Raw genomic sequence first — 24,694 nt, 5'->3', positions numbered from 1 at the left:
GATTAAGAGGAAATCGAATAAATGAAAATGGCTGAACAATGGGTATGAAGATGATGGTAATTCTCAAACATAAAATTTTCAACTTCACATTCCTCAGAAGGGAATCCAGGAAAACTGATGGTTGATCACTTACTATTATGGACTCTAAATTCCTTAAAAAAATTTATTTAACACATTATTTTAATAGTTAACTTCTTTCTTCTTGCTTCTGAGAGGTCAAGTTTCGACTCCAATTGTGGCATGAAATTACCTTGTATGCATTACAATTACAACAACTACATACCTGATAGCATCTTGAGGTTTTTCCAGACCTTTCCCTGGGCTTTGGCCCGCACATGTTCATGCCCTTGCTTCATTCTTCTAATCCTCATAGATTCTTCAAATGCTCCTTGGCAATAGGCACAGCGTAAAAGGCAAGACCCCATACCTCGTACTTGACCCAGTATGAAATAACCAGGGCAGGAAGCAGCTCTGTGAGAGGAAATATACAATATCAAAACAGGTAACTCATATATCAAACAAGTTCAATAACAGTACCTCAAAGAGTTGGGTTCAAAAAACTTTCACCCAAGAAATTTAGAATATAGAAGAATTATTAAATATCATATATCCAGCAATATAATATTTAATGAGATTACTCATTCATAAACTGAAATACTTCTCTAATTTCATTATAAATAATATTCCTGTGTGTCACCATGAAGAGTACCCCAGTTCATGTACCCCAATAGTTTATAATGTGAATCCTAGCAGTCTTTGAAGAGCACATGTATTTGAAATGCCATTGGGGCTGTATAATTTCAGCTACAAAAAGGAAATCAAAGCTTCAATGAACAACATTGAGTTGATGTAATACATATAGGCCATTATGTAGTGCAGAGACCTTTCACTTTTTTTACGGCGTTAGCAAAATATATTCCAATTCTAACAGAACTTTTTTATAAATTTTGTCGGTAGCTTGTGATGGTTTCATCTTCTTTTCAAATGTTAAGTGGGATATTAAAAGCTTGATTCAAGCCATTGCAAGCAGTGGCGTAGCGAGGACTTTCGTTCAAGGGGGGTCCAAAACCAGGGGGAAAATTAAAAAAAAGGTACTAAGTAGAGGGTTTTAAACTAATTTTAACAATTTTCATAATCGAAAAAACTTCATTTGTTAAAGAAGTATACTTTGTAAATTCATGATTTTTCATTTTTTTGTTTTCTTTTATGAAGGGAAATAATTTTATTTTTATATTTTATATTTTGGGGGGCTCACCCCTTGGACCCCCCCAAAAATTATAGGTGGAAAGGAGAGATTTCTGCTCAAGCATTCATGCCCAAAAATAATTGGATATAGGTAAATAGATTTCAAAGTCTTAAAAAAAGATGATAAAGCTATAAAGCTTTATACCAGCTTAATAGCTTGCAGTGAGACCAAGTAATTTAAAAGTTGGACTCATATCAGTATTCAAATACATAATAGGATAAGAGCGATTTTGAACACAACGAAAAGACCTATTTTTATGGGGAACAGCTTTCACTTTCTTAGAAGCGTGATAAGAGGGGTCCACTAATTTTACTATTCTTCCACATAAGAAAGTATTAATGAAGAATTGTGTTCAGCACCTGGACCTGTCTCGAGTTCCACACTAAACTATCCTCTTAATTAAATGCATACAAATGGCTATTCCTTTTCATTTTCTCCATTCCACTTCATTCTCTTCCTTCCTCTTCTTTTATTGCATAACACCCTACTTTCTAACACTGTTTCCAGGATTTCCTCGAAACTTAGAACATGCTCCATCCAAACCCTCTGTTTCCTCCTTATCTCTCTTTCTTTTCCTAACCACCTAGGTATAGCACTTATTTTAGCATATAAAAGCAAACAGATGGAATTCTCTCACAGCATTTGACAGCTCAAAAAATCTCACTTCATTGAACAAAAACAGATTTTTATTGTAAGCTTTTCTTAAAAACAGATAATATCAATTTCATATTTCATCTTACCTCCTGCCAGATCCAATTCCTTTACATATGCTCATCTTATCAATAATATACATATAGCGACCAATATCTTCAAATTTAGTGACACTTCTGATCTCATCTATAGCCAGTATCATGTTGCCAAAAATAACCTAAAAACAAAGAAGACACAATAAAGCAAGACAGCAGCAAGATAAAAAAAATAAATGATAACTGCTTTAAAATTTTTTTCAAAATAACAATTGGACATAGGCTCCTGCTTTTTACATATTTCACATCAATGTCATAAAATTCATTAATATTTTATTCATGAAGATTTAAAATACTTTCAAAAGGTCACACTGGCCTATAATCATGCAAGATATGCAAAATAATTTTCTAAGATCCCAAGCCCATGGAAGTTAACTATTGAGGAATCATCAATAATCATTTACACTAGAGATGGGTCAGTTCCGGTTCCCAGTTCTCGATGTCTACCATGCTGGCTAAGCCACGGCTGCTTAGTTTATCCATGATGTCGCTGTACTGGCTTGTTGAGCAGTTAAGTGTCGAGATTATAAGAACTGTGACAGTGAGGCATGCAAATTGTCAAAAAAAGAATAGATTACACCCAGAGAGGGTAAAAATGTTGAATTTTTCTATTCAAAACCAGGAGAAAGAGCCTATGTAATGTGACGTATTAGTCAATGATGCATTCTTTAACAATGTGTTATTTAGACTTTTTTACTGGGCAAATAAAATTATAAGGCAATCTTAAGTTTTTTTTACAGAGCTTTCCTGCTTATTTACACGTTTAGTGAAATTACTTTTATTCACTTAGTGCGGTTGTTCGTTTAAATTTGCCATTAATTCAGATAATAAGATTTTATCCTAGGAACTGAGTATCAAGAACCGAGGGGGTAGAATTGTACCGCTACCGAGAACCGAAAAAGTTTAAGACTCATCCTTAATTTACACGATATCAAATCCACTAAGCATAATTAAACAGTCTAGGTAAATACAAAAAAAATCCAGAGCTATTCAAAGAAAAACAAATTTTGAGTGAAACCCACCTTGCAATTAAGGTCCTCATCCACAACTAATCTTTTCTCAGCCTCTAACACCCCGTCTACTTTCCAGCTGGCAAATATTAGACGCTTCCTTTTCACAACGCCCAAGGTCCATGAATCACTTGGTAGTGATATGCGATGAATATCTCTCACAAGTGTCTCGATATCCAATGTTGAGGTACCTTCTCCCATTCTCTTCTCAAACGTCTCAGATGGAGAGAAAGCAGGCCTATTGAAAACAACACATTCATTGAATCTTCTTAATTCAAAAAGGAGATTAACTGTCCCTATCAAAATTAACCCCTTGGTTGGGGGCAGAAATTTCCTTATCTTTCACCTGGTGGGGAGCAAATCCACCGATTTTCGGAGATGCCGTTTTCGAAAAAAAATTTATAGTAAAGCTATTGCACAAAAATGGCAATAAAATATATTGGTATAGAACCTCTGACAAAGCAAAAAACATGCAATGATGCATAAAGAATGAATATTCACACCTTCTCCGCATAACATTGCAACACGATGGCACGCGCGACTATAGTCGCGCTCCCCAGTTAAGGGGTTAATAATACTCTACAAACAAATACAGTCAGATCCGGATTTAACGTCTTCGCATTTAACCTTCTTCCAACATTTAGCATTTATTTTTTGGAGTCCCGATTCATTCCCTATTAGGACAATGTAAAACTTATCCGTATTTGGTGTTTCCACTTTTTGCGTTTTTCCGCATTTGTGGTCGTAAAAATTTTTCCCGCACAAGATTTTTTTGCCCGACTTAACGTTTTTTCATGATGGTTCATGCTAATGATTATCCAAATCTTCGAATTTCTGCTCATCAATGAGAAGAGTCTCAGGAAAGCTTTCCAAGAGTCGACAGAATCTACCGGGGAACGCTTCTTCAACCGCTTTCTTCTGTGAATGCAGCGCTGGCACCTTCAAATCGCAAGCTGGGTGATTTATCTTCTCGTAATGTTTCGCTCCCCTTTTGATCCAAACACCAGGCACTTTTTGTATCAGATCCGATCTAATGGAGCTAAGTCATCCCTTAAAACCTCCAACTACCTTATCCTTCACTTCTTGAACAAGACTTCGATGATATGTGACGGCTGATGACACGAGTTATCCTCCAAAGGCCGCTACAATGATGGTTTTCTCGTAATTGATGGCTTATGCCCCTTTAAACTCTACTCTCTACGGGCAGCCCATTGTTAGCCCAATATTTTTAGTCATTTTTTTTACTTTCTCTTTACAAAAGAGAAGGCCCAATATCATTTGTGCAATTCATTAGAGGATTCTTTGTATAATCCATTCCAAGGTCAGTTTCCACGGAGGAACAGCGAAAGAACCGAGGAAGTTTATAGTATACCGGGACTAGCCATGGTGATCACTTATGCAGGAGTCACCTGCAATGCACAATCGTATTGTATTGTACATATTATTATTATTATTACTATTAAGACTCAAATTAAGAGGCAGTCTCTGCAAGAAATATTTGCACTGAAGACAAAATTCAACAAAATTAGAGAAGATATCTTGGGTTTCACACTGACTGGATTTTCCATCTCACCTTCTGAGATGTATTAATGATAACAAGGAATAGGTTAGTTACCACATATTGTATTTAAGATTTAAATTTATTCAATGCGAGCCAAGAAGCTGCTACGAGCTCATTTGTATATGTTGACGTCACCTGGCATTCCATACTACGTGTTTTTGAATCTTACTTGGGCCAAGAGTGCTAGACATTTTGATTCTGTCTTCATATCTTTGCATTCGAAATGACACAGAGTAAATACCTAAACGCCATTATGACGATAAAAAATTTCTCTCACGCCTATGCTTGCTGCCATTAAAATAAATGAAAAACTTGACGGCATATGATCAAAATGAAGACTTGAAAATATAAAGCCGTGATGAAGCCCCAAACCTTGGCCCCCTACTGTCAGCGTCAAAATGATGTGCCGCTGTACTTTGCAAATTTATATCTGGACTTCAGTGCATGCTATAATTATATATAATATGTCATTTTACAGGAAATTTTATTATCAATTCTTATTATTTTTCGTTCTATGAAAAATCAAAAAAATGTAGACAAGCGAGTTCAATAAATGACTCCGCGCACCATAAAATCAGTCGTTTTGTCAACTTCATGAACTGTGTAACTCAACCTAAGGAAAACTACTACGTCTACAACATTCATCTTCCACAAAAAGTTTCAAACATTAATGTAGATTAATAAAGTTGCCTTTGCGTATTTTTAAAACACTTATTTTGTTGCAAAATAACGAAAATGTTTAAACGTTATCTAGTCCTACAGTATACCCCGAAAGAAAAAATAAAATTGATAGAAACACTCCTTAATTTATTTGAAAATTTTCTATGATCCGAAAATTCATGATTTTTATGTATTATAGATTATGTATAGGCATTAAAAAAATACACCGGAGCGAACGAAAGCTGCGTTGCCACGTCTTGCGCGCTAAACTTTACTTCCTGGTAACCAGCACTAGCCTGGCGCGGCCCCGTTTGGCAACATGACATTAATAGAAGTTATTGACATTCACAAATAAAAATATTGTTATAGATTATGGATCATAGAAAATTTTCAAGTAAATTAAGAAGTTTTTCTATCAATTTTATTTTTTCTTTCGGGGTAAACTGTAGCACTAGATAATCTTTAAACATTTTCGTTATTTTGCAACAAAATATGCGTTTTAAAAATACGCAAAGGCAACTTTATTAATCTACATTAATGTTTGAAACTTTTTGTGGAAGATGAATGTTGTAGACGTAGTAGTTTTCCTTAGGTTGAGTTACACAGTTCATGAAGTTGACAAAACGACTGATTTTATGGTGCGCAGAGTCATTTATTGAACTCGCTTGTCTACATTTTTTTGATTCTTCATAGAACGAAAAATAAATAAGAATTGAGAATAAAATTTCCTGTAAAATGACATATTATATATAATTATAGCATGCACTGAAGTGCAGACATAAATTTTCAAAGTACAGCGGCACATCATTTTGACGCCGACAGTAGGTGAGAGGCACCCACGCTACCAATACCCCAACTGACCCGTCTATGGTGCGTGGTGATATTTTGAAATTATATATGGCCTGTTAAAAATACCGCATGAAAATTAATTAATCACAGCCAAACTAAGGCTCAGTCAATGGAACCACTACCAGTTCAGAGATGTGTTCACCATTCCGAATCCCATAAAAAATACGGCATTGAAAAAGGCGGAGCAAGGTTCAGTGAGTCCTCGTTTAACGTCACTTACCGTTCCTGAAAAATGTGATGATAAACGAAATGACGTTAATCGAAACATAATATCCCATAAGAAACGATGTAAAAAGTGAATATCGGCTCCTGGACCTCACAATTCCTATGCGAAAAAATTTTTAGTGTATCATATCTGGGGCATTTTTTACGATGGGAATGCCAAACGACGGCATAAATACGAGTTCCTGTCTTCATCGACGACAATAGCAGCAGTGACGTAAATCCTTCTCCATTTTTGTATCTTCCCTTATTTGCTTTTCGGCTTCGCTATGGTTGGTCGCCCGGGCAAGCGTCGCCTGGGAATCATCATTGCTGAAACATCGTCGCACTTACAGGAACCAAAATTATTGTGAACACAGCAAAAAAAGTGGCGACAAAAACTCCGAGTTCTACATGGAAAAATTCCTTGAGATCACTTTTAAGTTTCCTGAAAACCATTATGTCAAGTAAAACCTTACGCACCTACCTAAGAATTCATTTTGCAGAAAATTTGCTAAAACCGTAATCGCAATTAATAATAATCACACCGTTTTACACTTCGTTTAGACTGACTGTATTACCGCCCACAAAACGAACAACCAGCAACGCCCGCCGCTTCGCGTTTTTTCTCGGGCGAAGTTTAAAAGACTTGACGTTATCGCAAAGCGAAGGTGCAATAAACTAATGACGATCTCAAAATTTTCGTGACGTTATCGCGAAATGACGTTAAACGGGGTGACGTAGAACGAGGACTCACTGTGCGTGGTCTCCCATTGTAAGTACACATACACACCTGACAAAGTCCTCAGGAGGGGGACTGAGGAGGCGCAAGGGCGTGGCCAGGGAGCGCCACTCAGGAGGTGGAGCCCACTCTTCAATCTCAACCTCCTCCCCCAATTCCATTTCAATATTGTCCACAGCACATGACTCGTCACATACACTTATATTTGCTCCCTCTGGACAATGCTTCCCTTCAGGATACACTCCTTTTTCTGGAAATACCTTGCTCTTCTACTCAAAATGAGTAAGAAACAAACCATTAGCAAGGATCATAGGCAAATTAAATGGCCTTGTGACAAGCAACACTTCAAATGACCTTCAACACTTAAACTAACACAATTTTCAAAAGCCCCATTATCCATATCTCAAGAAATCAAAAAAATGAGGAACCTTATGCCACATGAATTCAACTCTTTGGTATTGAAGCATAATTATCAACTCCATCAAAAAGAGCAGACAACATCACTCACAGTTGATTAACTAATAACACTCATCAGCATATGAATCAAATGGTATATTGATGCAGCAAATCAATTATTAGTTATTTTTGAAAAAATGAGGCAGATTGGAAAAAAAATTCTATTAAATGACTTGTACCCCAATCAATCGTAAATCACATTAACAAAAATTTTATCATGCATAGAACTAATTGTTTCGCATGCACCTTAACTCTTCTGCTTTCTCTTCTAAGGTACATATACATGTAGATAACTACGTTATACATACATGTGTATGGTAGTTCAATTTTAAGCAACTGCAGTCTTCATTAATTTGACAACTAGCGATGTGTAAACCAGTTCAGTTGAGTAGAAGAAAATAACTCAACCACTTTTTCAAAATGAAAGACCAGAAGAGTTGTGAAAATAGGTCCAGATAAAGGCTGCAGTTTACAAAAGAATGGAAAATTAAAACACAATGGGATAGTTTAAAGATAGCCAATATGTATAGCCTTTAATATGCATACATTGTTTTATTGTTCCATTACCTTACATTTCCCATGCTCTTCTTGAAAAATTTATGTTGGAAAAATAATAATGAATACTATTTTTAAGTACACTACTCAAAAAATCAGAGCACAGCTGCCAAGAAAATTACCGCGGTCTAATGGATGACATAAAACCCTATTATCACTTATCTAACATTTGAATAAAATAGTTTTTATTTTTAATTAGAAATGTGACTCAATTCATGGAATGTTTAGCCCACAATTCATCAATTTCAGCGAGATTATATCATATCTACGAAGCACCAGCTATGCATTTATGTTCATGTACTTTATTTCACTACAAAAGGGCATCAATTTCAGCGAGATTATATCATATCTACAAAGTACCAGCTATGCACTTGTGTTGATGTACTTTATTTCACTACAAAAGGGCTTCTGCCGGCAAGGTAGTTTTTGGAAAGTTCAGCTAATCCCATTTTTAAATTAGAAGACCTAATTAGGTTTATTTAACACGCTCTCCACACCATGACCCACCAGTGGGTCACAGTGTTTGCGAGATTGCAAGTGCCATAAAATGAAGAGCTAGAGACTTAAAACTTGGTGCTCAACATGGGTTTACTAAACATGGGGTGTAGCCAGAAGTGAGACCCACCAATAAGTCACAAACATCAGGGCAAAACTCGTTTAACACCAGAGCAGAGTGTGACCTGTAGCTGTGCAACTACTATATACTGTATAAACATTACATACTTAGAAGAGCAATAAAAATAATTTTCTACTACTCTCATTTTGTCAAATCACAAAACAAGTTTGCACATACATTTTAGTGTTATTGACCTGAAGAAACTCGATAATACTAATCCTTACAAAAGAATTGTGAAGAGCAGTATCAGTAAAGAGGGGGAAATACCTGCAGAACATCATGGTGGGTTGTAGGGGCAAAGGTAAAATGAGTAAAACATAATTTACAAGCAGAGAAGGGTAGAAAAGTAGAAGTATAAATTCCATTGAACATGGGAGGCTTGATGTACTGCAGAAAAATGAGACTATTCTATAGACATAGTTCACCAAACCAAGGGTCCAGATATGCATTCAACAAATCACACGCCTAATCAACTTTATCCTTCCTGCAGAAACATAAATTAGTTGTGAGATTCTAAGCATTAATAAATGCCTAATTTTTTCTGCTATGTGATACATGAGCTGTAAATGGTGAATGTTTTAGGAAAATCTTGTATAGGTTTTCATTTGATCAGAGGAAAAAATGACGAGCACAAACTTCAATGGGCAAAAAGAAGTACTCAAATTTATCGAAAAAAATAAAATTATTATCCAAAATAAAAATACTCTCATAAGGTTCAGATTCCATCAATGGAAATTCCTGAACATTAGGTCTTTCTAAGCAAAGAATAAATGAAATTTAATTAATACCTTGTGCAAGTAAAGTAGAATACCTACAGGCTATGTAACCTACAAGTTTTAAAGACTGAATTATATAACATGCCTTACATTCACAAAGTCAAAGTATTTAAATGGTTGAATACACCAGTTAAAAAATGACTTATTTTGCTAATTTTAAAGCAAATATGTAAGCACATAACACGTTCAAAGTAGAATATTATGAAAGCACTACAGGAACAAGTGACTTTGTACGCAGTCACGCGCACAGGTGCAAAGTTAAATACACCAACAGATGAAGTTTGCCATGAATAAATATTTGACTTAGCCGGGATTCAAACCCGGATCTCCCGATTGCCAGTCAGGTGTGTTAGCCAGTTACACCACCAAGCCAATTTCTCAGAGCGAACTTCGGGGTGGGTTTTACCGAACAAGATTTACAACGTCACAAGTCCACACCGTGGCACATGTGGCGAGGGTCGTGCTTACTAAGCCACTGTCAGGATGAAAAACATTTTAATAATAATAATAATATATTTATTTGCCCAGTGATTGAGTTACAAGGTTTGTACACAATATAAGGCACGTCAAGAATTATAATAGTAGAAACTATTTACAAAGCGGACAGCATTCCAACACCAAACAAACAATAATTAACATTAAATCAAAGTGAACAGTACAAGGGATCAGCTAAAAACTCATTGACATTGTAATGCAGCTTATTAAGCAGAAGATCTTTCACTTGTCTTTTAAAAGATTTGTCATTCAGCGATTTAAAAGATAATGGTAGATGATTGTGTAGTAGAATTCCCATCCTTCTCAATCCATGTAAACATTTTGTGGTCCGGGCATAATCTACATGCAAGTCATTATGGCTTCTTGTGAAATGATGGTGAAAGTCTCGATTTTTAGAAAAAGATGACAGGTTTCTATGGATGTAGATAACAGCAGATAGAATATAGATACAAGGAATAGGGAGAATATTTAGTTTTCTAAAAATAGGTCGGCATGGGGCATTGTAGGGCTCTTTAGCCATTAGACGAACAGCTCTTTTTTGTATTTAAAAAATATTTGTTGCATGATGGGAAGTGCCCCAGAAAAGGATACTGAATAGTACATTGGAATAGAATTCCCCATAGTACAAAGTAATGAGTACATTAGGTGAAACAGTATCTCTTATGAACCTAATTAAGTAGCAAGTAGAACTTAATTTACTCAACAAGTGATTAACATGTGTTTCCCAACTCAAGCCCGAATCGAGGTGAGTTCCGAGAAACTTTACATTGCTAACTTGGGGTATGACTGAGCCATTAACATCAATTGAAACGTTATTGCAGGGATTCCTTTTGTAACCAAAATGAACAACCTGAGACTTGCTGATGTTCAGGGTTAGTTGGTTCTGAGAGCACCATTCAGATAAGTGATTAGAAATAAGCTTACCATTGGAAATGGCGCGGTCAAGGTTACAGGCAGACACTATGATATTTGTATCATCCGCATAAAGGACTGGTGTAGCTCCTTCTACTATAGCTAGCCTACTGGAGAGGTCATTGATATAAGCAACAAAAAGAATTGGGCCAAGGATAGATCCCTGGGGTACACCACAAGAAACCTTGTTCAATTCCGATCTGCATTTGTCACCATGATGGGACACTACTACAGACTGAAGCCTGTCCTGAAGATAAGATTTGACCCACTGGTTAGAAATTCCTCTCACGCCAAGGTGATTAAGTTTACATAATAGCAGATCATGGTTGACATTGTCAAATGCTTGTCGCGGGTCTGCGACAATGAATTTCAAAGCACTGATGATTTTCTGTTGCTTTTTAATCATTCATTTCCTTTAAGAACCAGGAAGTTTAAATATAAAAGCAAAAATATTAAATTCCCTCCTGAGCTCTTAAATATGAATGCCAGGGTTAAAGAACTGCATAGACTGTCAAAGTTTTCTGATCCATCCCTCCTCAATCAATACAAAGCTCTTCTACATAAATACAAATGCAGTATTAGGGAATTTAAGAAAAATCGTCATAGCCATGTCATTGCTTCTTCAAATAACCCCTCCAAAGCTGCATGGAGGATTATTAACCAACAAACTAAAAATAACTTTGAACAGAGACCAACTTTTATCAAATTTAATGACCTACCTGTTTTGAACCCTATTGCAATTGCAAATTGTTTTAATAGCCAATTCTGTCAAACTGCTAATAACACAGATCTACATTCTCTTAGTTGGGATAAAACACCCTCGTCAATTTTTCTCTCCCCATCTACCCCTAATGAGGTTGCCAACATCATCCACTCTCTTTCTAATTCCTGGTCAGTAGGATATGATGGAGTCCCTATACCTATCATTAAATTAGTTGCTAGGATTATTTCTGCTCCCCTGTCCGACATTTTTAATTTGTCTATCTGCAATGGTCATTTTCCTACCTACCTGAAAACTGCTGTCATCATTCCAATCCATAAAAAGGGATCAACCACTGAAGCCAATAACTATCGACCTATTGCACTACTCTCAGCTTTCTCAAAAATTTTTGAGAAACTCTTCTACAATCGCATAATGAATTATTTATCCCATTTTAACTTGCTGAATTCTTCCCAACATGGCTTCATCAAGGGAAGATCTACAATATCTGCAGCTTTCCAACTCATTAATGATATCACTTGGGGTCTTTCCAATCAGAAAGAAATACTTGGGATTTTCTTCGACCTATCGAAAGCTTTTGATACCCTAAATCATAATATCCTGTTTTCTAAACTCAATCACATTGGAATAAATGGCAATGCTCTAGCCTGGATACAATCTTACTTATCCATAGAATGCAAATGGTTCAATTAAATACAACTTTTGCTGCTGGTGCTAACACACTTCGATCCAACCCTCTCAAATCGAACTGTGGGGTCCCTCAAGGATCAATCCTGGGCCCTCTTTTATTTGTCATCTTTATCAATGATCTCAAATATCACCTACCTATGTGTAAGGTGACCCTATATGCTGATGACACTTCTACACTGAACCTTAGCGATACGCTGTTAGGAGTAACGAATGCTGCTCAAATAACTGTTTCAACTATAGGTCAATGGTGCCATAATAACAGCTTACAATTAAATGACCTCAAAACATCTTTTCTCCACTTCCATAACAAAATTTCTCCCCCGACTTCAAGCCCTTTACTCCGAACTATCAGTAATAATTCAATCAAGCAGTCTAACTGTACTAAATTCTTGGGTTTAACTCTAAATGAAAATCTTGACTGGCAATTCCACGTTGATAATCTGAACAAAAAAATTTCATCTGGTATCTTCATGATTCGTAAACTTGCCCCCACCACCTCTGTGGAGATCTTAAAGCTAGTTTACTTTGCTAAAATCCACTCCTACCTGTCTTATGGTGTGATATTTTGGGGCAACACCAGTGCTGCCACAAGGGCCTTCTCCATGCAAAAGAGATCTTTGAAGGCAATGGCTGCTGTTTCCATCAGATCTCCAGGAAAGCCACTGTTTCTTAAATTCAAGATAATGACACTACCATGTCTGTTTATTTTTTATTGTGCACTATTTGTCAAAATGTATCCTGATTTATTCTGTCCGAGCTCTACCATTCATGATTATTTCACTCGGCGCAGAAATGATGTTCACCTGAGAAGGCAACCCTGTGCCTTATCTAGAAAGGGAACTCATCACTCAGCTTCCCTTATTTTTAATAAATTACCACCGCATGTAAAAACTCAGTCCAATATTGCAACCTTCAAGCGCGAATTGAGAAGGCTGCTTTTATCCAAAGCCTATTACAATCTAGACGAATATATGTGTGATAATGTATAATTGATCTGTGTCGTTTTTTGTGTGTTTGGTATCTCTTTTTACCTGTAATATTCTCTTGACCATGTTCTATGTTCTATTCCTTGGACCAACAGAACAATAAAAATTATTATTATTATTATTATCACTACAGGAACAAGTGACTTTGTACGCAGTCACGTGCACGGGTTCGCAAATTATAGCTCTGCCACAGAGGCGATTTACCTACTGTTAAAAAGTCAGCAAATAGAGCCATCTAAATGATTGTTTTATCTGTTTAACCTTCAAGGCAGTAAGAATATTTCCTCACAGACATCACCAGGCCTTAAATTAAAATATGATGAAAATTAGGGATGGGTCGAATAGTAGATTTCTCGAATTCGAATATCGAATTCGAATATTAAATCATTGCTCGAATATTCGAATACCTCGAATTTCGAATACCTCGAATACTAAACGATGAATGTGAAAATGTTTGACTAGGTCGCCTATGCAGCAGGAAACCCAAGATTTTGGCGAGTAATTGTGATTGCCTTTAAAGGATTCAAACAGGAATTTAGCTGATTAATGGAATATTTTAATTTTATGTAAACAATAGGGTAGTTTCCTTCATTAAAGAAAACGAAAGGCATTGATTGTGATTCGTTACCCACCAGTAGTGTATTCATAATATACAAATTATTTCGTTCTAGAAATACCGGTTTAGACTAATGGCAATGTTCAATTTTACCTCATTTGAAAAAGGCCAGATTGGCGCCTATGCGATGCCACTCCACGTGACATCACAGGGACTTAGTTTTTACACGAGAGGATCAGAGTTTTACATCGTCTGAGGTTACCAATGCATGCATGAGGCACAGAGCTCAGGGAGACATGTCTTAATAATCACACAGTCTGTTTGATAAGGTATTAATAAACCTTATTTAAGCCAAGCGCTACCAGCTAGCATGGTACTCGGCTACCTGCTAGCATCCTGCGTCGTAATAGCGCTCAGAGCCTCGCCCCAAGGTCACCTCACTCGCGGCAGCGGGAACCAGAACGACGTCACGCGGAGTTTTTCCCGGCATTCATACTTACCCGTCGCGTTTTCGCGCGCTTGAAAATTTTCACTTTTAATTTAATCGCGAAAAATAGATATCGTCTTATAAAACTCTAAAAGCGTTAAATACGTACTTCAGGAGTATTAATATTTCGATTTAGGCAATAAAAAATAATAGGAAACCACCCTATTTGAGCATTACGCCTTCGTCGTATTTCTTCTTCTTCCCGGTATTTATTTTCCTGCGCAAAATGCTTAAATAAAGTCAGAAATATGTCGTGTTTGGTCTTATTCTTTTTTAAATTACGCGCACATTACTAATATTTCAATCCAATAAAGGTGTAATAACAATTGCCGAAAGTCATTGTTAGACACCTTTCGGGCTAGTAGATGACTCATGCAGCAGTTGACCTCGAGAAAGGGGGAAATTCGAAGCAGGTAGGTAGAAAAAGGTCAGTGGGTGAGAAAAGGGGGTGGGTGCGAGACACGTTTTTATTTTTCTCGCGTAACTTGATATTTTTTGAAGCTAAGGTTTTTGTAATACAATCCCTGCGCGAGCTGGGATCTTTATTTTGATTTCGGAGAAGAGGAAATCGTCAAGAGTGGGTGAGGCGAATGCTGAATGGAGGGGAATAGCAGATCGTGGGAAATGCGCCAATGTCACTATCCCACGGCACTGAGTTCCTCCCTATGGTAGTTTCATCTCCTGGGGAAGATTCAAAATAAGTGCCTGTCATTATTAGCCACAAAGGACACACGGCAAACACCTCCTCTCATTTTATCAAAAGATGGATGCGGGAAAATGGTCAGTGGGGAGAAAGAGGGAAGGGTGAAACAAGATTCTATTATTTTCCGGTAACTTGATATTTTTTTCAAAGCTGAGGTCTTCGTAATACGATCCCTGCACGAGCCGGGACCTTTTTTTGTTTTCGGGGAAGAGGAAATCGATTGAGGGGATGGGGCGAACGCTGAATGGATGGGGATAGTGGATCGTGGGAAATGCGCCAATGTTGCTATCCCACGGAACTGAGGTTCTCCTGATAAGGGACACCTGGGAATTTCGGATTTTTTTCATCCGATCAATTTCGGTTCCCCACGTCGAACTCTTTTCACCGCTCGAACCCGTGAATTTGATGAATTTCGTCAGCTTGCTTAAAACGGCGCTGCATGCACTAGACGACTAGAGTTCTCATTTTTCCGAGTCAACTACCAACGACGTGCGAGCGATAGTGTATGACGCGAAATTCATAGTATTCGAGGTATTCGAGACGGTACCTTTGGCATAACTATTCGAGATCTCGAATATCGAATACTTTCTATTATTCGAGGTATTCGAGTATTCGCGGATACTATTCGCACATCTCTAATGAAAATACCTTCTTGTGCAACTGGTCAGAGAGTTTGCCTGACTCAGATGGTTTTCTTAATATCCTTTTCTGTAATCCAATGTTGCCAACCTTTTCCTCTTCCCTATCCAGCGTAAATGATTCTTCCTCTGCTTTTTGGCAATTGTGACATTGTTCCACTGAAGTTTCTTTCACAGCATTGCCTCTTGGAAGGGAATATCCCAAGCACTTGGGGGATCTAAAAAGAAAGAACTATGAACAAAAACTAGCTAAATGCAATGCACATAGCATACAATCCATGAAGAACAAAATTGTGCAGAACTGCTAAATGGCTGCAATGAAATTTAGTGTATTTCTAAAAGCTAGTCAAAATATGAATTATTATCTCCAAAACCGTTTCTTAGGTTGGTCTATTTTAATTGGCTATGTGCCATACGCTTCTAAATATCAACCTGAGTAAAAATGAGTAAGCCCCACCTGGAACTTTGACAGATATTTAACTGGTCAATCACAATCAGAAAAGCTCCAACTTCTGCAAGGCTGTGAACTTCCTTCATGTTCTTCAATGTAGCATTAATATTCCCAAAAAATATCTGTATGAAAGAATACTGCATTAATCTCCATCATTTGTAGAAAAATAAAACAAAAAATAGTTCCATGACCCACAACTGACCTTAACTTGCAATTCATCATCTATCAAAACCCTTTTCTTTGCTTCAACGGTTTCACCATCACTCCAATTGGCAAATATCACTTGATTCCCTTTCAGGACACCAACAGTCCACATGTCCGATGGGAGTACAATATTAAGGGCTTCTTTCATGAGCACTTGAAAATCAAAGACCTCGGGAATAACCACACTTGCAGCAAAATCATCCTCAGAATCGATGCTAATACATTCATCAGGGTTGGGGGATGCTGATGGTTTTACAGTCGGACAGCCCCTCGTTTTCCTTGTTTTATATGCATCCGGAGGTGGAAAAATTGAGGGAACAGCATCCTTCTTCAGGGCAGTACTGCATCTTTCAATTCTAAGAATCTCACCACCAGGAAGACCACGAATTTCATTATACCTCACAATTTCATCTTCCTTAAAATGTAGGTCACACACAGAGTCCTTGCTTCTTAAAGGACGATCTGTCCGACAAATGATTTGACTCCAGAGGGCCAGGCGTTCGGGGTCCTGCAAATGAAAAGCTACATGAGAAACTAAATTTAAAAATAACTGAACTTCAGGCCTCAAATTACATGCAACCCCATGTATGCCTCAATGTACCAAACAAAATTACAACTATCCTCCAAACATCACCCGCTGATAATGAAAATAACTCTTAAGGCCTATTTACACGATACATTAACAAGTACGAGTTAATGTACGTTTGCGTGAATGATTTTTGTGGACCAGAACGGAACATGTACGAATGCATGAACCAAATTAGAACAGGTTCTATTTTCTGTGCATGCATTCGCACAAGTTGGGTGGTTACACGGTGCATTTTGGCGTTCATTCTCGCGTTCATACATTTATACATTAACCCGTACGTGTTAATGTACCGTGTAAATAGGCCTTCATACTTAAATACATTATTTAGACCATAGCATAGCATGAAAAGGCAAGGTTACAAACAAACATAGAAACTACAGAGGAATGCAGATACACTACAAAAACATAGCTAGATAGACTTAAATTATAATTATGCGCATTGCTTCTAATAACATATTCATTGCAACAGGAAATCTACAAAACTAAAGTAGATGTTTCAGGTGAGATGTGATGGAACTTTTCTATCATGAATGATACATCCTTTGCATATACTACTTGTATCTGATAAGCATTTTCACAAACAAAGACCTAAGATCGGTAATAGCTGACATGAATTTTTCAACACAAACAAACGAATGTCAGCTATAGCCGACATAAGGGAAGGGAAATGACCGCTAAGATAGCATGGTCGCAGGTGTTTAGGCCTGGCTGAGACTCAACGAGACCTTAGGGTGCGATTCATAGACGACACTGAAATTGCTCACTTTACAAAGTCTCTCTTTACGGTAAAGTGAGACTTTAGCTAAAGTTCGATGCAGAGTCGTCCCAAGGATCTCACTTTATAAAGTGGAACTTAAGCTCCTAAAGTCTCGATCATGCATTGAAATTTTTCAGTGTTGGCAATGAACGCTTCGAAAAAGTGAAGAAAAAGATGACACACGATATTAAATGCGTACTTGTTAACATGTTTCTGGCGACTGGGTTTTCGTGTTGTATTTTGCTAAGATTTATTAAGCTGTATTTTCTCGTTTTCTCATATTATGTGCAAATGTAAATGAATACTGCGTGATTGAAAGCTTTTCCCCACTAGCTTTTTTGTACGTTAATGACTGAGTTGGCAGAATAAAAGCTCACTTTTAATTGGCTTCGTGCATTGGTAATGCCCTTCGATGTTCCCAGCGAAGTAAATATTCAAATGCTGATATTTTCACGTCATTTTATGATCATTTTCTATGATTAACTGCATACGGTTGTTTGGACTATATGTTAGTCGAAGTTTGATGGTGTACGTTCATTGAAGGTGGGTGAAATAGTGAAATTCTCTCGCGTTAACTTGAAACTACCAATTAATTTGAAGATTTACCGATCAGTGGTTGTCTCAGTTGGACGCATATTTTGAATGAGGTATGGGTGTTTGTTGAATTCTTTTGTGCTTACCAATATTTTAATTCTTGGAATGTTGACCTAAGGGGTTATATATTCTAGAGAAATGGACGAGAATGTACAGTCAAGAATATCTATATCATCAAAACCAATGAATGAATGGCCACGCAATGAAACATGTTGAATGTGAGAATGGACTTATATCAATAAATATCTCTTTGTCTACTTTAAAAGATGCCTCGACATATGTGAATACCTAACCCGAGTATCCATTCACGAATTTTGCAGTAAAAATGTCAGTGAAGTCTGTGATGCTGTGTAAATTACATTTCATAACAATCCTACATCCTCGAGAAAACATTGCTTTGCTGCTGATAATATGGCTATGATATCATCCTTCGAAGGAAAGTACGTTTTACTTTTTATTGCTGCCTTTCATGACGAGATCTTATATCATCATTGTAAACATGCAAATGCATAGTCGAAAAACGAAACAGAAACTCGACTCTAGTTTCACAATCACAGAAACATGTTAAGCGTGATATGGAGGCATACGGAAAGAGTACATTAAGCAAATATTGAATGAAAACGCTTAAAATGCAATGCAAGGTGTAGAAACTAGTATTTGGCTGGCCAAACGATATGAAAATCAAGTCTTTGTTTACGAAGGCTATTGACGCCAATGTAAACAGAATTTTGCTATCATATTCAAGTATCTTTAAGGAAAATTCTAGAATATGAACGTATAAATAACCTAAGAACTTAACAATTAACTTGTATATAAAATCAACATAAATTATGCCAACCTGTTCAACCACTTACTGTGTTGTAATTATCACACGACCGATAGAGTTAAACTTCAAAATATAAGAATTGGGTCATCTCCATCAATACCGACTCGATATATATTCAGGGAAAAGACATATATTACTTGTCTGGTTATTTCTTGAAACGCGCCAGTTTGCTGCTGTGTTCTCAACAAAAAATTAGTTCATATTCATTTCCGTAACCCAAATATCTTCATATTTCAACTTCAATAACAGCCGGTGCAGCCATATTTATTCATCCGTAAAGGACACTTTAGCCCTAAAGTGAGCTCCGGTTGGGCACTTTACGGTAAAGTGACGATTCGGCCATTTTTCCTCTAAAGTGGCGTTTATGAAACGGAAAAAGCAGACTTTAGCCCGGCTAAAGTATACTTTAGCCTAAAGTGCCGTCTATGAATCGCACCCTTAGTGCCACTCCTCATCAATCGAGCCTGACCCTCATACTTATTTATGATCCTACTCACAACAGGAATCTGTAGTGATCTGGTTCAATAGTCAATGAAGTAGACCTACTGTGTATATGATGTTGCCTACTCCAATTTTTTATACCTTGAAATTAATTCTTTGCGTAAGCAATTTTTTTAAAGGAAATTTTAATGTTATCCTAACAGGCTTCTGGTGCCTCGTAGTACATACTTTGCTTATTCTTATGCAATGAAAAACATGTAATAAGAGAAATATTGTCATTTTATTGTCATTATAATTTATGTTTACTACAATCTGAATTCTTGCCTCCCCAATATATCCTCCATTTTACAATTTCTTCATTTTTTCTCCTTACATAACACTGATACGCCTGAATTCTTCAGAAATGTATATTGATAAGCTAATACATAATGATCTTACATTGGTGCCCTATTATAAGCTACTCTTGTTGAGTGGAACATTAGCTTGGTTCACCGGTAGTCTCTGATAACCTACTTGGAAAAACCATACCTTCCACTACCACAGTGATGTCTCACATGCATTTGTTCAGTCCACATTTTAAGCTCTAATAAGTAAAGCTCTAAATAAAGGTTTTTCAAGTATTTTAATGCTTGCAATCCTTTCTCCCTAATTTAATCTCTTCATTGTTAAATTACCACTCAATTTCTGAGAAAAAGTTATCATTAGGATCCCATTTCTAAGTCCAAATGAACTGCATTCTCTCCTTTCTAATTTGCCTCTCACTTCAATTTCGGCCTATCAAGCAAGTAATGTTCACTAGGTGCTCCAAAATTGTTCTCTGAAAGAAGGTATTTCTTGATTCGCATTCAAGTATCCTTGTGGTTGGGTTTCAGAATCTATCTGCATTTTTTTTTAAAGTCATGTCAAATAAGTCTATAGATGAGGACTCAATTTTGCAAGTGAGATGCTAACAAAAAGTGATAGTGAGGATGAAGATTTCTTTCTAGACTCAGAAGAGGAGACAACAGGATCCAGAGGAGGCATCGTCTGTAGTGACAAGAAGTAAACAGGAACCATAGAATGCATTTTTGGAAAATCAAATGAAGACGGAAAATCATAGCAAGAAGTAAAAAGATTTATTTTAAATGTATGAATTTTCTGGTGAGCTTTTTTAATTATTTGTGAGCTTGAAACTACATCTTCTCGTCGTAAGGTTGATGTAACCGCAATTATCCTAATAAGATTGTTTTTTGAATTTTTTTTCTGCAATGAATGAATATTAGCCATGATATCAGAAGTGATATGTATCAGTTTGTGTTCTGCTCTCAAGCTGAAAAGTTGTCTCTACAGAGCTCCTGCTTTGCTCTCATTATGCATACTTGTGGTATTTGTAATCAAGGCTGACATTGTGGTCATAAGGGCCTGATGTGTGGCGAGTGTAAGTCATTTCTCTCTGCATCATTGTAAGGTTGCTCTGTCCGATAGGGATGTGCAAGTTCTGGATGACCTGCAGAATACCTGGGTGTGCGGTTCATTTACATCTTGACTACATGCTTCTCAGTGTGATTCCTCACCCTTAAAACCTGGCACGGAGACATCTTTCGAAGAGCCTCTTGCTGACACGGTCAAGGAACTACTTGATAGAGTGAAGCAACATGATGAAAGAACAGCTTCCATTTAGAAGGGCTATGAATAAATTCAACACCTTTCAGTATGCATAACTAATGAATTAACTGAGAGCAAACATATTCGAGTGATAACAGGTCAAGCTAACTTAAAAAAAAGGTATTAATAAGGTGAACATAATTATTGGAAAGTGTGATGACTGAGTCAGAGAAGTAGGCTAATTTTCCCTCGAAAGACCTCATAAGGAGTATACTGTCAGAACATACATGGGATCAGGGCTGTATATACCGTAAGGCAAAATAGGCACGTGCCTAGGGGCGTCGCAGTCCAAGGGGCACCTTCTGTTATGCAACAGGCAATGATCTGTAGTGGAGGTGCCTCAAGGTGCACCGCCATCAGCAGGCTTATCATATGTGGGTACCATCTGCCTCCAGGTGCCCTCTGTACTATGGCTTTAATTGTGCTAAATTAGCATTATAGCAGAACTTGAACTGCGATGCCATAATTAATGAATTTGCCGAAAAGAAGACAAGAAGGAAACTTTTGAAGAAGTTCTCGTTGTACTTGGGTCAGGTCTCGTTGTCTTCATTTATATTTTTGATCTGCACTTTAATTTTTCTAGAAGATGTTGCAGGATGATATGCAGTTGGCCGAATATGTATTTTAGAGGCTTTGTTCACTTGAAAATTTAAATAAAAGATACAGTGTCCGGCGTGATGCGGTGGAAATCTTTCATATATATCTAGCTTATTAAAACAATTGTCTGTTTCCACACTATTTTATTTTTACCGACCATGGTTTTGGCACCTTGACAATGGCACAAGCTGCCAAAACCATGGTCGGTAAAAATAAAATAGTGTGGAAACAGACAAGTTGTTTTAATAAGCTATATTGAAAATTTAGTTCGTACCACTGCTCTTCATGTGTTTTAAAATTAGTTCATTTATACATACTATGTTTCGTAATACCGCAGTTCATTCAGTTACAGCAGTGCGTAATATTTCTATTTTTGAAGTTACTCTTCTTTTTTGTAGCATGAATTAAAGCTAGACATTATTTTTGTAAAGGGTATTCATAAAGTGTTTAAGATGCGTAAGAGTTAAACTGTTTCATAAAGTTTTACTCTGAGCTATCTTTTTTACATTGAATTGTCTATTACTTCCCTGCATAAAAATCCAAGCATAAACTTATGCTGTCAGCCATATATCTGTTTATTCTTTTTTTCCGAACCTTACTTCATGCAAGTGGCTATGTCGTATCATAGAAAACGGGGAGGGGAGGAGGCTCAAGTGAGAAGGGGTGCTCAATGGAGAGATGCCTAAAGTGTAACTTTGGGTAAATCCGGCACTGTCAGATTTACCCAATGGCACCCTCATAAAATGGGCTTAAACAACAATGAACTGATGACAGTTAATACTGCAAAGCTCAGTAAGGTAAGAATAATAACATTGGCAAAATAATTTAATCAGCTCTACAATTCTACTACAAAAGTTAGGATGATCATTACTGTCTGAAGGTTGTTAAATATTTAATTTCAGTGGCAGGGTAAGGTATTTGATACTCAAGCAGCTTTTTCAGCATTTACTAAGTTTGTGATAAAATTTAATATTGACCCAAATATAGCCATAAGTAGCAGAACGAATGGGGCATGCCCCGGTGACAAATAACCCTCGCAACATAATTGAACACATAATTTTGGTAGCATTGGGGAGAAATATATGCCCTGTTGCTTTCGTCCTACGGGTGGCTCGTCGAATGCAGATGTATAAATAAAATCTTACAGTATGCGAATGAAAGGCACATCAATACATTGATGAATGCTCCCCCAGGCTCGGCAACAGCAGCATACCTCGTCAATTAATAATCAATTACTATAAATTATCAACAGATTTCGACATTATGAGGAGAAATGTATCCGTAAACCAAATACGTGTAACAATTCTCCAAATAATTAAATTAACACACTATCGATTGCTACTCAAAGAGTCAGGGGGCGGATCCAGAATTTCTTTCTGGGGGGGCACAAGCAAGGCCGTATCCAGGATTTTGTTCTGGGGGGGGGGGGGGCACAAGGATATCTCGTAATACAAAACGAACGCAATGATAATGGGACCGAATTAAAAATCTTGCATAATTTTGAGGGTCTGGGGGGGCACGTGCCCCCCCCCCCCTCCCCCCCGGAACCGCCGATGCAAAGAGTCGCAATCAGGACTTTCTCCATATGACACTTTCTCATTCATTTACTTTATAATAACAGTTAAGCTGCGTTTACACTGAGTAACATATTATATAAACATTTTGTACGAAAAGTTACAAATCCGTGTAACATGTTACACTGTGTTATAGAACAAAAGTATGTGCCACACAAATTTTGGTTTTCCGCTCCGTGCGGGAAACCAAAATTTTGTTTTATAACACAATGTTAAATGTAACACGGATTTGTAAAATTTTCGCAAAATATGTTATATGCAAATTTTTTATATTTTAACATGTTACTCAGAGTAAACCCACCTTTACGCCTGATACATACTAGAGTACGATCATACGATCGTTGCACTGTATTTGGATGCTAGGGCTCTTCGCTAGTGAAGACTGTTCCTACACAAGAAGACCATATTTAGTTTCATGCACATATTTGATATGACAGTTGCTTTACCTTTGGAGCAGCATGCAAACTAGGAATCCTTAAACCCTTCTTCTTTCTGTCGGCACGGTCTTTGTCTAAACCACTTCTGCATCCTGGTACATAACACCTGCGGTGCTGATGGACAACACTCATCCTAAGAAGAATGCTTTTATCGTCAACAAATATAATCCTTCATTCATAACACTCTCGAGCATTCATTGAAGACACGTTTGTGCACACATGCACTGAAGTTGGATTTTACAATGAACAAACTAGCACACGAGAAACGAGTTTAACCTAATGAGTAAGGAGACTGGTCCCGATATTAGAGACAACAAAAGGAAATTTTGCGGAGAATACCTACACTCCACAAGAACAGCAATTTGTGCCATGTACCGTATTCGTACCCGATCCGATTTTTTGAAGACGCCACTTTTCGCCTTTCATTTGTTCCTGCGACGCAGACACGCAGAACAAAACATAATTGTCCTCAGAGTAAATATCCTCACGTTTTCTCTGAAAATAAAGCTCCAGAAAGTCCACTCTTATTACTTCCTCTGGGGCCACATGAAGGCTTTAGCGTATTAACGTGTCTGATAGTGTGAATGCACTTTTAGTCAGAATAGAGACAGTGCTGAGATAATTCGGAATGACCAACCAATAATTCTTAGAAATCTCTGAGACTTGCTGAGATATGTATCGAAGTCAGGGGCGGTCATTTTTAACAATTTGTATAACACAATCATATTGTTGATTCTCGACCGTGTTCTTGACCAAAGCTATCGTTTCCATGCGGTGGCTGAACCCTTTATTGAATGAAACCCAAATGCTGTGGTGAATTCATTCATCCTCAGTTCCTCACTTTGTCAAGTTTCCCTTGTTATTGCTTATCGCCTCAGTAAATGGGGAAAATTATTACTCTCTCGTCATCCAAGGAATGCTTCATAACGATCATGACATTTCACGTAAGTTTCCATATCATCCGAGCAAGTACT

The 24,694-nt window shown here is 37.2% G+C and overlaps 1 protein-coding gene across 1 annotated transcript in view; it reads right to left on the bottom strand.

Annotated features, from left to right (window-relative positions):
* LOC124162801 overlaps positions 1 to 24,362 on the bottom strand; it is a 31,691-nt gene extending 7,329 nt beyond the window's left edge. The window contains exons 1-8 of the mRNA XM_046539458.1: positions 23,730 to 24,362; positions 16,260 to 16,769; positions 16,064 to 16,179; positions 15,617 to 15,824; positions 7,067 to 7,284; positions 3,015 to 3,240; positions 1,987 to 2,114; positions 284 to 471 (exon numbers count right to left, since the gene is read on the bottom strand). Coding sequence (XP_046395414.1) covers positions 284 to 471; positions 1,987 to 2,114; positions 3,015 to 3,240; positions 7,067 to 7,284; positions 15,617 to 15,824; positions 16,064 to 16,179; positions 16,260 to 16,769; positions 23,730 to 23,852 — 1,717 coding nt within the window. The 5' untranslated portion in view covers positions 23,853 to 24,362. The remainder of the gene's footprint in view (positions 1 to 283; positions 472 to 1,986; positions 2,115 to 3,014; positions 3,241 to 7,066; positions 7,285 to 15,616; positions 15,825 to 16,063; positions 16,180 to 16,259; positions 16,770 to 23,729) is intronic.
* Positions 24,363 to 24,694: the final 332 nt, after the last annotated feature.

The sequence above is a fragment of the Ischnura elegans genome, chromosome 7, assembly GCF_921293095.1.
Source record: "Ischnura elegans chromosome 7, ioIscEleg1.1, whole genome shotgun sequence".
NCBI lineage: Eukaryota > Metazoa > Arthropoda > Insecta > Odonata > Coenagrionidae > Ischnura > Ischnura elegans.
Note: the sequence above shows the minus strand (reverse complement) of the source record. Positions and strands in the feature narration are given on the sequence as shown.